Source organism: Tetrao urogallus (assembly GCF_951394365.1).
Source record: "Tetrao urogallus genome assembly, chromosome: 4".
NCBI lineage: Eukaryota > Metazoa > Chordata > Aves > Galliformes > Phasianidae > Tetrao > Tetrao urogallus.
In genome coordinates this window covers 16,410,430-16,428,196 of record NC_136817.1, presented here as the reverse complement: position 1 = coordinate 16,428,196, position 17,767 = coordinate 16,410,430, and the positions used below count along the sequence as shown (strand labels likewise).

The window sequence follows — 17,767 nt, the reverse complement described above, 5'->3', positions numbered from 1 at the left end:
GCAAATTGGATTAATTAGTGTACAAGTGGAGATTAACTGTGAATCGCACTTGCTCAAGTAACAGACTAAATGAAGTCAGAATAACTTCTTTTGTGCGTGGAGGGGTGAAACAAAGTAAACAACATACTTCAGTATCATTCTTGAAATTTCTGTAGTAAAATAAAGCACAAACCATGCTTCTGCTAAAGACACTGCAATGCACATGGGCTTATGATGGATCTGCCTGCTTTGGTGGAGTACTACTGATCTGCAATGATCAAGATCCTAGAGTTCAGTGTCCTAAAACATGAAACAAATGAGAAAAGGAGACAGAATACATATTTTTCTCTGCCTCAAAAATGATAAATACTCAAATACCCCACTGTGGCTTTTTATGTATTGCACATTTCTATAAAAAGCTGGAACTAATCAGAATCTAATCAATTATACCACAAAGGTAATAAAAAGCAAAAGAGTAGCAGAAAACTACTTTCTGATAAAGTGACATCATATGGTACTATATACACTTTTTTATTTCACCAAGCATTTTGCAGGTAGAAAAATCAGTTTCATTTCACAAACACATTCTAAAATTTGAATGAGCGGTTTCCTGCTCACTCCTGTCTCAGAACAAGGTATAGTAAACAACAAAAATGCCTGTCTACTTCATCCTGAATTCTGTGACTAATACAAAATGTGGTCTTAATACTCCATGGAAGACTAACAAGATATAATTCCATTAATTTTTGAACTCAGAGTGTTAAACCAATGAAGAAGTAGAAATTGCTGTCCTACTAGCTTGCAAAATTTGTAAATCTTACTTTATTCTAATCTTTATATATATATATAAATGTATATATATATATAATATATAAATGTATATATATATATAATATATAAATGTATATATATATAATATATAAATGTATATATATAATATATATAAATGTATATATATATAATATATAAATGTGTATATATATAAAATATATAAATGTATATATATATATAATATATATAAATGTATATATATATAATATATATAAATGTATATATATATATAATATATAAATGTATATATATATATAATATATAAATGTATATATATATAATATATAAATGTATATATATATATATAATATATAAATGTATATATATATATAATATATAAATGTATATATATATATAATATATAAATGTATATATATATATAATATATAAATGTATATATATATAATATATAAATGTATATATATATATAATATATAAATGTATATATATATATATAATATATAAATGTATATATATATATATAATATATAAATGTATATATATATATATAATATATAAATGTATATATATATATACACACACACACATTGATATGAAACTGTAAAAAGAAAATGTCATGCTATCTTATTTATACCACACAAATGAATGAACAACAAATTCAATTTCAGATCCCATTATAAGAAAAATGGATAGGTCCCAACTCTGACACCCATCACAGCAGCCTATTTGCACCTTTCAAAGGCAAAGCAGACTTCTATTATAGCAATGCAGTAAATCTCTCCCAGGCAAATACAATGGGAGATCCTTGCTAGGACACAACAACTTCACACATTCATATGAAGTGACACAGCAATAGATGATAATCAGCAGAAAAAGTTTTCAGCATATTTTACTTACAAAATGTTCACACTCGAAAATGACAATTACGTTAAATGAAAATATCATGGGGAAAAAAAATAAAAATAAAAAATAAAAAAAAAAAAACAACCAACAATGAACAACTGAAACTATTCTTTCTTACTCTACAAAACCTATCAAGCCATCACTTTCGCATACTGTGTGTCTCAAATATTTACAAAGACAGTAAAATTTCAGTTACCTTGATACAAAACAAAATACATTTAGGTCCCTGGAGGACATTGACTGCAGATAGAACTTAACCACTTCTCTATATTTGGACTGATGTAGTACAAAATCTAACATACTAGGTGTCTCCTAATCATTGCTTCACATTTCTACAAAATCTTCAGTGCATATATGGATTTGTATACCAATGTGACACTAGTCACCAACAAATGTCAGTGACAACTGATTTCAGACGTAAGTTCCATTATTTTAATAGAATCTGTTCAAGAACTCTTTTGTTCACATTGTTCAGTGGTGGTTGGAGATATAAAACATTCATTTAGTACAACCTTTGATTTGATTGGTGGAAGTTAATTGTCTCCAAATGAGAGCGTTGTATAAGATATTAAGCTACTGAACAGCCCTTCTGAAAAGACAGCATTATTAAAAAACATGGAAATAAGCATCTGAGATGTTTTACATTAGAATTATATTAGCATTTGTGATTCTTAAATATTCCATGCTGTAATTTGAGTTCTGTTTCAATTTACAGCTAGTGATGAAATGATAATCTTGTATAGGCAGTACTATTGTGTAACAAGAGGTGGATTTGCCCTCTTTGTCTAACTAGAAGCATAATAAATAACTTACAAAAAAGACTTCGTAAGCATAGCTATTATTCTACCTGCAAAAGACAAAGTTGTTACTGGACGGTTCCCACCTCAAATGCAGCTTCCTCTGGAATTAACTATCCAACATCAACTCAGTGCTTCTTTTAGCAACTATATATACACCATTTGATTAACCACTTGAGACAATACACTTACAAGACAAAAAAGATTAGGTAGTTAAAGACTTTGAGCTATTGATTTAACTCGTTTTCCTACTAATATATAATTTACATACAAGTTAAATATCATAGAATCTTTAGAGCTGGAAGAGACCTTTAAAGATTATCTAATCAAACTCCCCTGGAATGAACAAGGACATGTACAGTGAGACTGACTGGGGCAAATCCAGCCTCACATTGAGAGCTTCCAGGCACAGGGCATAAGCAACCTATTCCAGATTATAAAACACATTAGCAAAATTTAAGCAATATTCTTTTTTTTTTTTTTTTTCCCCCCTGCAAATTCTATTCTAAACCAGAAAGTCATACTTGTCTTCACCGATACTGCCATAAGAACCAATCCAGCTCTGAGAGAAGTATAAGAGAGAACTGTCATGTGCTGTGGGAAGTTTCCTTACACACGGATTATAGAACAAATTTATGGAAGTCTAGGTTTACCGAATAACGTATCCCATTTCTGTTCTCATTTTATTCAACAGGCTCTGGCAATGGGCTCTAAAAAAAAAAAAAAAAAATCCAACAAAGCAAAAAACTCGATTTGTTACTCATGAAAGGGAACCTAAATACTAAGGAAATGCTAAAAGGAGACTTTGTGATCTAACGGCTTGTTGTAATGCCTTCAGGATAGTTCAATACAACACTGAAATGGAAGTTAAATCAGGGTGTAAACATTCCCTTGTTTTTTAAATAAAAAAAGAGCTTCCTCTGGCTATAGATACTGAACTGCATCCTGTAAATATTTCTGCAGGAACTTTTTTTTTGAGTCTGACGGCTAAGAAAATCTCAAGTGACTGCATGTCACCCCTCAGCACGAATTCCCTAGACAAATGAAATTTTCTTGAACCTTAAGATACTGACCCTTAAAAAAGACTTCTGTGAAACCATGAAAGCCATGAAATGTTTTTCCAGGTTTACCCAATAACTTTTTTTTGTCTTTCAATAATGTACTCAAAATAATTGAAGAATAAGCTCTATTTTACAAGCACATGGTCTAAAGCTTATGAATGCTTTTATTATTCATGCAGAAATACTGATACTAATAACAGATTAACTAAATTTATCAAGACTAAAGCAGAACACTACATTAGTTGCAAGTAAAAGATAAAGGGAAAGCAGCAATTGCTGTTTTAAAAACAGAAGAGAAACAACGCTGAAATCAGTGCCCTTAGCAGAAGGAAAGCTGCCCAATATCATGAAAATATTAAATCTTCCTTCTAAGAGTAACTCCTCTAGAGTTTTAAAAGTCAATTTTAGGAACTCTACACGTTTGTGTGCAGTAAGGATTGTGAGATCGATGCTGAAGTGTACAAAACAGCATTACTAAAGAGGAATACATTATATCAATGACTTCTCTATATACTCTGATTTAGTATCCTAAGATCTTCCACCAATGTGTGACGTGAAAAACATAAAAACCATTTTGTTTAGCTAAAGCAGTGGCAAGAACTACCAAAGTTTCATTACATTATCAAGTACAAGGTAACGCAAAACACTACTAATAAGTAAGCCTAGTAGTGGAGTAAAAAAGTTTCTTAGATGCCCTAAGAAATCTACAGGGTTTTAAATTAAGTTGTACACATGCATAGTGAACTGAAAATAGTTGTTCCATAGTCAATCCAAGGCCTACGTTGACTGCATACTTCAAAAATCATTTGACACTTGCTGATTAAAAATTACTGTGAATGGTTTAAGAAAGCTAAATTTAGAGAATTTCTTACCTGATATACAATGGAGTAAAACAATACTCTTGAAACATTTAAAAAAAAAACTAAACTGACCTTACCATCCACAGAATTAAAAATAGTCTTATTTTCATTTTATAAGGTTTGGTCATAACAACTAGCACTGTTAACTACAGGAAAAGGAAAACTATTGCTTCCTACTCTCTTAGAATTATACCAATATGGGGAGTTTGCATTTCATGTCTTTTTCCTCTTTTCTTCCACCTAAAAATAAACAAACAGAAACTAATAAAACCAAGGTAAAAGTGCTACATTCTGGTTTGTGTTACTGTTGAAATTCCAGAAGCATGCTTTAAAGGTGATAAAAATGATGTTTTATAGAAAAGAAAAAGTAGGAGCCAAATGAGACTGTAATGTGGAGAGAGAATAAAAACAATACAGTAGGATAAAAGAAAATGAGCAAAGGAACAACAGCAGGGGAAAATAATGAGCCAGAACAAAAATGTCATCATTAGAAGAAATGGCAAGAATTCTCAACAGAAATAGAAAATTGCAGACATGGCAACAAGAAACTTGAGAAAAATGGAAAGAGATGGTTTTAAGGAGTGGAGTCAGCCAACTGATTCCTTTCCTCCTTGCTTAAATGAGTACAAAAAGCTTTTTGATGGCCACTTAATCTGTTTATCACCATAGCAAAGTTCACTGTCATTATAATTCTGTCTTATTAAACTACTGAAAAAGGCCCTGTAAAAACTCCTGAATACTAGATGTTTTTATCATTACAGATAATGTGAATAACATTAACGAAACTTCTATCAATAACAAAGAATTCAACTAAAAACACAGCAAAAAAAAAAATTAAAGGATGCTTAAGTGACAAAATGTAAACAGCAAATCTCAAAGGGAATAAGCTCATTAAAAAAACAACAGTGAATATATAGACCTGTGAACAGGTCTATTGGCAATTATCAGTCTTCAGTTTATGAAAAACCTCAAGTAAATGGGTGGTTTACCACTAACATGACACTAAAATTTGTTTTCGTTTTGCACTTTCCCTATTAAGTGGTCAATATGTGGAAAGAGCACTGAGCAATGAAGATGTTCAGCTCTGTTTCTCTCCACAGATATTTGTTGTAAAAGAAAATATATTAAAAATAAAAAAACAGAAAATGACATTGATATATTCTGCCTCGTTTATATAGGTTTTGCTTTCCTCCTCATTCTCATCAGCTTGGCTATCATTTTGTATTTCACTATACTTGCCCGTGATATTTTGACAGTCAGTTAAGTCAAGTCATACCTCAGAGTCCAACAATGAGGAAATTCTTAAAGATTTTGCCATTCCAGTTAGTGAAGAGTTCACACCTGTTATCAGGAAGCTGCAGTACTGTTCTAAAAAGCAACTAAGTTGAAAACATTCTGTTATCAGTAAAAGAAATACTGCACGTATACAATTTTCATTCAGTTTTCTGTAGACATTATTACTGTCATTTTGCAGAGTAGTCATTCCTCACAGATTAAATTGCTAAGGTTCAACACCTATTTGTGAAATATCTGCCACAGAATTTGCGGCCCCAAGTTGGAAACTAAACTCTACCTGCTGTTCAGTTTCTATTTGGTTAATGTCAAGCTTACACATTCTTTAGTGTTACACAGATTTAACTGAGAATGCAACGAAGACTGATCACATAAAACTTGAAAAAAATATATATAGTATACCACATGGTCAAAGCTTTTACAGAACAGATTTCTCAGAATATTAAATGCTTTATTGTGATTGGTTCTTCAGCAGCTGATCCAGAGAGCCTACACATGAGATAACAGTCTCCTAGCAGTTTGCCCAAAGATCACCACAGTTACTGAAAAAGCTAAGTCATATCCTCTGTTATAGATCCTAACAGATTCTGACAGCACAGCCCTGCCTTGGGTTCATGTAATGCTCTCAATAATAGCTAAGAGTCCAAACAACAACATAAGCTGTGCTTTCAGCTCATTTTATACATAGTTTCACAATTCAGAGAGCTTTTTTTCATGGGAATAACATGCTTATTTTTTCCAGTTATTGCAAAACTCAGAATTAATTTATAATATATTCCTATAGCAAGACAATATAAGTATGCATGAAACAGCCTTCAGTAGACACTTAGCTTTGCTTCTTTTTCTCTAGTAAGAACCTTCTGGATTCTGGGGATAGATTTTAAGGCCTTCAAATGATGTTGTGATAGCAGGAATATTACCACATACTGGAGAAATTCTGAACTGTCCATTTTTGTTCATTTTCTGGAATTGTGGGGTTTTTTTCCTCCAGTATTTTTGGGTGCTTCTGAAGTATACTGAGTATTAAAAATTGACTCCACTGAAGCAAGAGAAGCTCTACTTCCATATTGAAGTAGTCCTTCTGCAAACCTGCACTCTAACCAGGGAAACTATTTCTTCATTTTGTCTTTCAATTTGGCCTCACAGTAATCATTTCTCCTCAATCATTTAAGACTGGAAGAATAAACACAGATGCACTTAGACACAGACATGTATTAAATGTACACTTTTAATGTACACTGGAAAGCTCATGTCTTTGATGTGTGAATTTATAATTGTTTTACATATTGTAGGTATGAAGACAGTACTGTCTCTGTGTGATCCCCTTAGGCAGCTATGCTCTGCTCCTGCTCACTTAAAACCACAATATTTTGTTAGTGAGGATGTTGGAATCTATCCCCAAACATTAGTATGCATGCATCATTACCCAATATAGATCTAATCCTCTCATTTAAGTATCCAATACAAAGCTATCATTTAATTTCATAATGATGAATCATTAGCATCAGCAGCATCACAAAATTTCTTTTGAGTGTTTCTAAATGAATAAAAATCTTCCTTGTAATTAACCTGGTACTAAATATAAGGTTGTAACATCATGCACACAATTGCTGCATAGCATCTTCAGCGTCACTTGTATGCATATGCAAAATGAATTTTTGTAAGTTTTTTATACAGTGCATTTGCTGGCAAAGAGAATTTTTTTTTCTTTTATAGCTACCATCCAGACTTTGTTTTCCATATATTGCCTTTGTGGGCATTACAAATGAAATGCCATGCTGTTCCCCAAACCTCATTTATAATTCTCTCTCTTCACATTTCTTGCTGTTTTATCATTAATGTTAATGTTCTGTTGATACTTAAGAAGTAGAACTTCCATTACTAGAAATGAACAAATGAATGAAACGCACTAGAAAACCACTGCAATGAGTTTAAGACAATAGTACACAGTCTAGGTAGAGTTCCCACCATATTTCTATTGAGAAAGAACAAGTAATAAGTCAGTTACAGAAATGACATTTACTGTTTCCATTATTGGCATTATATGGCAGGCTAACTTTATCCTTCTAAACTACTTCAGTTTTAAAGTTAAAGCATACTGAAAAATGCAAACTGTTTTAAATGACTGAATCATATATATACACACATACACACCCCTCAAAGGATACCATTTAACACTGGATAAATTTTAACTCCAGAATTCACTCATAGACACCCTATTTAAGAAAACAGAATATCCAACCCTATCATTATGCATATTGTACCTACATCAAAAAAACATCCTCAGCCTCAACTTTATGCCAGCATTCACAATGTTCTTAGTGTTTCCTTACTGAAATCGCTTCAGAAAATTCAGTGTTTTTCTTTAAAACATACCACTTAAAAACAAAAAAACCACCACACACTGACAAATGAAAAAATACCCCTTTAGATCAAGTAGAACAATTTTTCTGCATTTATCCTGCCCCAAGCTTTTAGAGACTTACCTGTCTCCTTAACTGTTCAAAACACTTAAAGTTACTTATTCTTTCTCATCCTCATAACATCTACCATAGAACATTTTATTATGGTGTATCTTTTTTGTGCCAGTGTATATACATATATTTTTTTAACATCTAGTAATTTGATTTCCACTTTTATCCCTCTTACAGTGTATCAAGCAGCATCACATTCAGTCATTCAGATACCACTGAAGAAAAATGCAAAAACCGAATTCAGATTACTTGATATCTTTAGCAAAGCATCAATTGGAAAAATAACACATCTTAGGTAGAATAGCAAACTCTAGCACTTGTTAAACATCAATGCTCAGTATGACAAAAAAGAGAAGGTAAAAGTAACAGGACAGGCTTCAGGCAAAATGATTTGTTTTTCTCCAGTGTTCCTAGAGTTGCTTTCAAAAATAATTATTTTCCTTATTACTGTATATTCAGAAGAACCAATTTCTATTGTAATTAAGAACTTTTATATTGGTTTATGTCTTCACACTGAAGTTAATGTCCTGTCAACAATTTCATCGGTCCACATAACGAGAAGTAAATCTAAATACTACTTCTGCACTGATAAGTACCGTCAAGTGTAAAGAGAAAATCCACTCAATAACAAATGAAGAGATGTTCTAAACAGTTCTCCACTCAAAATAATTCACAGATCAAGTATGTTTAGGAACTTCAGTAGATACGCTGATTGTGTCTCCCTGAAGTCTAAACATCACTTATCTATCATGATTTTTTTCCAGACTATTTAAATCCTTTGTAAGCAAAAAAAAAAAACAAAACAAAAACAAAACCCAGAGCAATTCCTTATCAATTCATATTGTCAAGGCAAGGAAAAAGAAAAGAAACAAAGAAAAGTGCATTGGAAATGACGCATAATTAAAGTTAAAACCCAAATCCATGCTCATAAGTCACAGGACTGTTTTCAGTTTTCCACTGAAACAACAGCTGTAGCAACACTTGAGTGGAGTGGCAGTTTTAGAAATACACCAGATGTTTCAGTATTTTATACACAGTTTCAAGAAGAAATGGAGGAACAGTAAACTGATTGTTTAGGAAGTGAAACTAGCTTTTCTTCTCATCTGAACTCTTAAATTGTCTTATTTTTCTTCAACTTTTCTTCTTTGCCTGACTTTCACAGTAATTTTTTTTCACAGCTCTCTTCATGCTCAAAATCTATGTCTTTAAGCAGCATACAGATCTGTGCCAACGCATCACAATGAAAAATGCTCTCCTTATTCTCTTCCAAATAACATTATCCAACACAGACTGAAAATATTAGCATAATAAAAATGGTAGTGAAAAAAGAAAGCAGACAGACAGCATAAGTTAGGCAATTCTGTGCTGAAAGGCTTTGAAACGGATTCTCAAGTGCTCAGTAAGTGAAGGAATAATGGTAGCAGATGAAGTTCATTAAGGAAGGTCAAGTTCAAAAAGGATAAAATGCACAGTCATTTAGGTTTTGTTTTTTAACTTAAATTATTTATTTGCTACTTCACTGTGTTTTCAATATAACTGTGACAAATACAAAGAGAACTATACAGTTTTATACACAAAGAAGTTCCCGGAAGCTTAATTGAAAGAATGAGAGAAAATGCTGAAGATGGTTGTTATAAACAATAGAAGAAAAGAGGAAATAAGACTGATAAGTAGTAGCACCATGGTAAGTGGTACCATAATCAGCCACAACAATGAACATCACTTGTAGAGGAAATCCACTCACTTTCAACTGTCACAAGAAATTTTACTTGCATGCTTTTATCCTCAGTTTGGTTCCATTTCAAAGAACCCTGTGAAATGTTCTTTCAACTACAGTAGTACGGTCTCTGCTTGAAACTGAAGCCGTGGATTCCAAACAGTTACTCAGGTTGAGTTCCTACTATATACTACGTGACTTAACTAAAATGGCACAGTAGCAAATTTCCAAGTATCATCCCATGTTCACAGAAGAATATATTAGCAGGAAACTTGTAAGCATGCTGCTGGCACAATCACTTTCTCATCTTACCTGGTAAAGGTGAGTGTAGAGTATATCCCCAAGTGAATGAAGTCAATCAGAGGAAAAGGAACACTGAAGCTACAAAAAATGGTGGCAGGGTTTATGGTGAACCCTACAATTTGCTTATTTCTTGCATAACCAAGACATGATCCAGTGATCTTATATATATATATATTTTTTTTTTTTTGACAGCTTAACACAGCATAGTCATGTTCATCACACAGTATCTACTTCGTTCACAAGCATCAGTGGCCTTAGAAACATTGCTTGGAAGATAAAGTACATAAAAAGTAAAGGTATAATTCTAATACATGCAAAAATTATAGAGCATGTTTTTAGGATCAGCTACTCTTTTCTTTGGATAAAGCTGGGCAAATTCTGACATTGTAAAAGATGATGAAACTCCCTACAGAAATGTCTCTTGGATCTCACATAAAAATCACAAAAATTAATAGTCATGAAATAGAGCACATGCTAAAAGGCATCAATACTGTATTCACAAATGGTGTCAACTTGTTACTACTGGAAGACAGAAAATAAAAGGCTTCAAAACTAATAGTTTCTTTAGGCTTCTAGATCTTGAAGATGGATTTTCCAGTCTCAGAGACAATCATCACTGAAGTTTCTTACATGTTGTGAATCACCAATAGATGATTAAAGTGCATGCAATAAGACTAATTGAATTTTATTTCAGATAATAACTGCATGGTAACTTACTAATCACTTACTTATATATGTTAATAATAAAGATAGTGCAGCCAAAAAAGTGATGTTTGCTAAAAACCAAATACAAAGCAGTAGGTTTAGCCAATAATTGTAACTTGTAACTCATTTATTATACATCGGTATTAAATTAAATCCATAAGTGTGCCGAGTGTCCAGATGTTTTTTAATTTAAGAATGATGGAACCAATGAGAGGCTGATAGGTTTGTAAACTAAGCCTTCAGAACATGGAGAATTCCACAGGGCCTTTAAAAGAGAGAAAAAAAAAAAAAAAAAGGAAAAAAAAATGGAATGAAATCTTGAAGATATATGGTTTGATGGTAACACAAATTATAAGAAAAATGTTCATTTAAGCAGAAATGCAGACAGCATGTAATAAAGCTTCTTTCACACTGATCACCAACATAACATGGAATTAAGTGATGACATACAAAAAATGAAAATACAGATCTTCAGCTTGTGCATGGCAGTTTTAGTTAGAAAAAATAATTTATTAGATGCCATCTTTGTACAGGAAAAAAAGTCACCAGAATGAGACAGGTCATGCTAATAGAGGGAAGCTACATGCAGAATGCACACAACTTGAAAATATTTTCACATTAAGATAAAACTAAGTAGATCAAGCAGCATTAAAAAGCACTCATAAAACAGACTTGTACACGAAAAAATATATGTTGTTTAAATTATACTGCTTTACAATACAGTAGTTATCCACATCTAATTTTTCAAGTTTGCTTATTGGTCTTTTCTTCAAGCTGAGTCTATATTCATTTTATATATATAAATATAAATTATATATATATAATATATATATATATATATTATTATTTATTATTATATATATAATATATAATAAATATATATATATATATATATATATATATATATGATACTCGTGTGTATGAGTGTGCGTGTGTATGTTTGTGTAGGTTATGGAAACATGCTCAAAATCTATTACAAAAATCTATGTAGGTGAACTCCTGTCAAGTTGAATCCAATGTAATACAAACTCAAATCATTTACTTTTCATGTTTTGAATTTTGAAATCAACTTTTCTCTACTAATTTTACCTTTCATTTTGCCTACTCATTATTCATAAAGGAACCAAAGTGAAAAGATTTCAGTGCTGGTAAGATATTCCCAAATACATTTCTTGACTTACAGGCAAGATACTCCAGGTATTCAGTAACAAGCATAAACAGAATCAGTAAAGTATAATTCAGTGAGACAAATATGTCTTCTTAAATTTCAAAAGGGAAAAAACAAAAAAAAACCAGTATAATCTGTTAGTACTACATGTAAAAGGGAATGTATGCTAAAAATACGCTACTAATTTTAGGGACAAATTTATAGGTGTGATATACTGCCTGGCAGCACCTTTGCAGTAGACACAAGGCAACTGTGGTGTGGTCAAATACTGTTAGAAAACAATTATGTTAAGTCACACTCATTAAAAAGCATTACACAGAAATTAAAGGAAACAACAAAAGAAAGACAAAATGTCCCAAAAGATGGAGTCATATGCTTAAGTGAATAAGTAAACTCATGGAGTAATCCAAGAAGAAGGCAGTGATGGTACTAAAGCAGATAAAGCTGTCAAAGCGTTATCTTCAAAAATAAAATAAAATGAAATAATGAGGACGAATAAATGATAATAACTACACATCTCCACCTTTTCCCCTTTCTTCCTTACCCTGAGATACACAAAATCTGAATGAGTAGTGACCAGACTTGCTGTCACTACTACCTTCTGTTTTGCTGTACTTCAAAAGATAACAGCATGACTGCAAATGTGAAGACAGAATAAGCTTATGACATGACAGAGAAATACAGAATAAGTAGTTGGATGGACAACTAAAAAGGTAAGAAAGACACTGCAACTATTAGATATGTCTTACAGAAAGATTATTTTCTAAAAGATATGGACACTCTAGTATTAGACTGATTTTAGTCTACAAGTAAACTCCGCTGTTGTATAAAATCCACATTTTACAACAGTTACTTAAACTGAACTGTGTTTATACCAGCAGCTAGTAGCCAAGTTGTATTCTACAAATCAGTACTGCAGATTATTCATACTAATCGAGCACCACTACAGAATAGGAAATAAAATGGTTTATGAAAGCCTGTCTCATTACCTCATTGCAACTCCCAGTTTCAGTCCCAGAACCCAAATTACTTTTTAAGTTCATGATTCTTAATACACATTTGAAGACTAATTTTAGGTGGAGATACCATGACTTTCTGCAGTAGTAAACAACTTTCTAAGAAACCTGGATTACTTTTTAACATCTTCACTCAGGACACATAGCAGTTGGCCTGATACTTAACTTTTGGAGTAGTCAAGTAGCAAAAGTGGTAATGTTAATCACTTGATGAAACTGGCACTTGCCATCTTCAAAGGCTTTTGTCTCCCTAATCAAAACTTTAAACTTCATTTTTTAACTCCTTTATTAAGTTTCAGATTGCATTAGATTGATCTTGTATAGAAAACATTACACATTAAGGTCTCTTGTTCAAATTAACCTTTATATGTAATATTACCTGTATTGTTTCACAGTTATTGCAGAATATTACATGAACTCAAACTCAGCTGATTACCTTGAAAGCCAGAATCTGACTCTACTTATGCTATATATTCACCAAGTTAAAATTCAGTCTATTAATTTCCATTCTGGTAACCTCTCAGATACTTATCAAAGGTAAAACTCTCATGACTTTCTCAGAGTAGTTGGACAGACAGAAAACATTACTTCCCTTTAAACACTGCAGTTCATTATTATTCACCCATTCCTTCCAAGAAGTAGACTAGTTTCTCTCTTCCTCTATGTTGGTTACTGTACACCCCAAGGATTCACTCTTCGTTTCTTTCAAAAAAAGTACTTCCACTATTCATGACAAAGAGGCATAAATTCAAAGATTTAAGACTCATCTCTCTTAACTACAGAATACATTACCCAGAAGTCAAGCAAAATAATGCACTGGTTTCTTTTGCAGCCTTAACAGTTCTCAGTTCTGTCATCCTCTCTTCCACTTTAGAGCGTTCTTCATCCAAAAAAAAACCCCACCAAAAATGACACTACGAACAATAGACACAGACAGTATCTCTTCTGCTTTCTTGCTGTACAAGTATACATACTTTTTCTCTACAAAATATTTGGCAACTATGTACATTACTAACATTAATTTAACATAACTGCATCAGATGGAAGGGTCAAACAATTAATGTTGCAAATTAAGCAAGAAATGTAAAATGAAATAATTTATCAGGCATCATAAAACACTAGAAGAAAAGGTAGTAAAGATTCTTCTGTTGAAATCTAAGACTACTCTCAGAAACAGAGTTCACAGGAAAAAAATCAAGAATTAAGACAAAAACTGTTTATACAGGGAAACAAATTAATAAGAAAAGAAAGCAAAACAAACTCTTCTCAGAAACACTAACTTAAGGACTGCAGAAAAACTACAGTCTGAAGTATATTTTTTACTTAAAATATCAGTGAAATAATTATAAGCAAATTACTGATAACACATTTACCCACCTATTGCTAGCTTTTAAAGATATTTAAATGATTTAAATGGGCAACTTTTTCCTCTCTCTCTCTTTTTTTTTTTTTTTTTTTTTTTTTTTTTTTTTTTTTTTTTTTTTGCTTTACAGTAGCAAGTCTAAAGTGAGGAGGGGAATTAAATTTTCTTCTTAGCCATTCAGGTAGATATTAAATATTAAACATATGTCATTCTCAGAATGTGACCAAGGGCGGTGAACATGGCATCTTGCATTCTCTTGCTTGTTTTGTGATGGACTACTTAGTGGAATTTCACATTAGCACGGCATACACATTTTTGTAGTTACGTATACTTACAGAAATCCCGGATAAAATGATGTGCTGATATCACTCGCCAGGGTTACAACTTTTGCTATTGAAAAAATCTCATTTACAAATAAAGAATATCAATTTAACTGCCATGGGGCTAAAATGAGAACACAGCTGAACTAGTTGTTCATTCATTAGTTCATGTAGCTTGTCTTCAACGGATGGCTGCCATCCGTTACAGCCATCCGTTGAAGACAAGCTACATGAACTAATGAATGAATGAGCAAAAATTTTTAAACACTAGCAGTAGGAAAAATGTTACACTATTTATTTGCACATTCTTCTTAATTCTTCCATGGCTTGAATTCCCTTCATGATTATCATATTAACAACAGCTTGTTCCTTCAGATTGCTTCAACTTTCTCTGTAATCTACTCCTTATAACACAATTTTTACAAGTAAAATCATAAGTGGATAGTTTCATGCCAAACTATTTCAAATCTCCTTTCACTCTTGCATTATAGCACTTTATGTAAGTAAATGTATGATCTCAATCATAACACAATAGAGGCATTTTAACCAAGAAGTTTGAAAAATGCAATTAAGAGCATGGATAACAGCAGCAACATAAAATATCACAGACTTGGTTTGGGTCAGGAAGCACAACAATATATACAAAACATAGCTGTTTAAAAAAAGTATCCTACAAAAAGTTTATTCTTATTTCTCATGGAAAACTTGAAATCTAAGCTCTAGGTAATCACATACTTATTAAGGACAATTAGTCCCATTAGAAAGAAAAAAAAAAGTATTGTACCATTAAATAGTAAGTGTAAGATTCTTGAATATTATACAATTTTCACCACCAGTAAATACACCTCACAGTTTCAACATGCCCAAAAGCACTGTTACCATCTCACAAACACTACAGAGCATACAGGCTCATATTCTGCAACAGATGCCCAAGAATTCAGCGGAGACAGGTAAACATCAACTAAAATAGTGACACATTTGACCTACATAAAAAGTACTGTATGGAAAACAAAAAGCCTGTGTTGAAAGAAATAAACAATTTATTTTTTTTTTTTTTTTTTCCCTAAGTAACTTGTTAAAGATAAAAAAATACTCCTGGTTTGAATCAATTTTAAAGACTTCTTAAAAAGTAGTTGACTTTAAGAACTTCTTTTCTTAAAATTTAAAACATGTATATTTCTGTCTTCACAAGACTATCTGAAATGCTGGAAGACAAAAACTTGAATGCTCTAATAATGCTTTATAAATTGTAAGCTGCATGCAGAAACACAGGCTGAGCTTACTGAACAGTGTTTGCTAAACCCAAATGATAGAACAGAAAAGCATCCTAAACATTAAATATCGTGGCATACTTAATCTCAGATTATTTAAGAAAGCTCACATAAGGAAGCAAATCTATCACTTATGTTCAACTGATATGTCAATAAAAAGAGATCTATTATAAAATTTAAAAAATAGACAAAAACCATTTTCTCATTTCCTCATGAGAGAACAAAAAAAAAAAAAAATCAATTCACTTTCTAAGACGAATTTTGACTGATGTTCTTTAAGAGCTTTAACAATACTTAGCATAAGTGTACTTATTCTATTACCTTCCAAAATGCAAATAATGTTCAGACAGCATATGGTGATTATAAATGTAATAATGTCATTAATTTGTTAATAAACATGTAAATAACCATCAATACTGAAGAAAATTACAATCTGCTAATACATACCCACCACATTCACTTATGCTAATTATGAGCTGTTTGCAAAGCATAAAATTAATACAGTATTGGTATGCTAGCAGGTAGTTGCAATTATATTCTCATGTTGCAGAAGCCATTTGAGAATCAATTAACAGCACAGGATGAATGTTGTTCCAGTAAATTCCATTAAATCAATGCACGGACACAACAGCAGCAGAGGCAAACAGGCTGATAGAACTTTGAACACCCATAAGGATGATTAAAAAACAGTACTATTCAATACAGCTACTTACATCATGGCCAAAAAGTTCTGTCTGTGTGGATTTATCTGCCTGGGAAGCAAAAGCCTTCTGCAAACACTGAGCTTTTTCCTGTAAAACAAAATAACAAGCATAGGTGAGTCATCTTTTTGCTCACTGGGCTTCGCAGCACAAAAAAACAAGTACGTACAAAACTCATGCACAGCCAGCTGTTCAGAAAAGGATTTTACTATAACACTATTCTCACATAAAGGTTTATTTCCTTACTATTATTTCCTTATATCAACTTTCTCTTAAATAGACAGGAAAGCCCAACTATATGTGAGAGTTGGGCCTGCAAATACAGTCACTGCAGTGCTGGGAACGAACTTTTTCCACAGCAGGTGCAAGCCTTGATGTAGAAAGATGCAAACTCCATGAAACAAGGTTAGTACAACATCCCTCTTGATCAATACAAACTTATTAGCAAAGCCTAAACAGTTCTTGATCACAATTTCTGCTTCTCACATTGCTCTCACTTTGCACCTCAGCTATTTTTGAAGTCTCATGAAGAAACCTCAGGACTGACTCATAAGAAGAGATCTGGCCATTTTGAGGAAGCCATACATCACAAGAAAGCACTTTAGGACTTAATTTAAAACTCTTTGCTGATTAGAAATGATCCTCACCAAGTCCTTAGATATATTTTTTTCTTCTGGAAAGTATTTTGATCAATCAATTGTAAATACATTGGATAAGGCAACAAAAGGGACGCAAGAGGATGAGGTTCCAGGAAGGGAATCCTTTGGTACACTGAACTGTTTTCTTATTTACCAAATTAGTTTTATGTTTCAGCTATATACATAGAAAACTCTTAACTCATCTTAGATGAAAATTCCTCATAAAAAATAAAACAAGAATATGTTTTCATATTTCTGACAAGTATGTATTACAGCAAAACGGAATTTACATAAAGTGAAATTTTTGGTTAATTGAATCTCACATTGAATGAAACTCTGGTTTTACTGCAATAAATGTATAGAAACTTAAGAAATGTCAGCTATTATTTGGATTGTGTTTTCGTTC

At 32.1% G+C, this 17,767-nt stretch overlaps 1 protein-coding gene across 1 annotated transcript in view; it reads right to left on the bottom strand.

The window, feature by feature from the left end:
• The window catches only part of CCSER1 (coiled-coil serine rich protein 1), a gene marked incomplete at both ends in the record, with an annotated part of 554,815 nt that overhangs the window by 202,320 nt on the left and 334,728 nt on the right, over window positions 1-17,767 (bottom strand). The window contains one exon of the mRNA XM_079534492.1: window positions 16,736-16,813. Within this exon, the coding sequence (XP_079390618.1) occupies window positions 16,736-16,813 (78 nt within the window). The remainder of the gene's footprint in view (window positions 1-16,735; window positions 16,814-17,767) is intronic.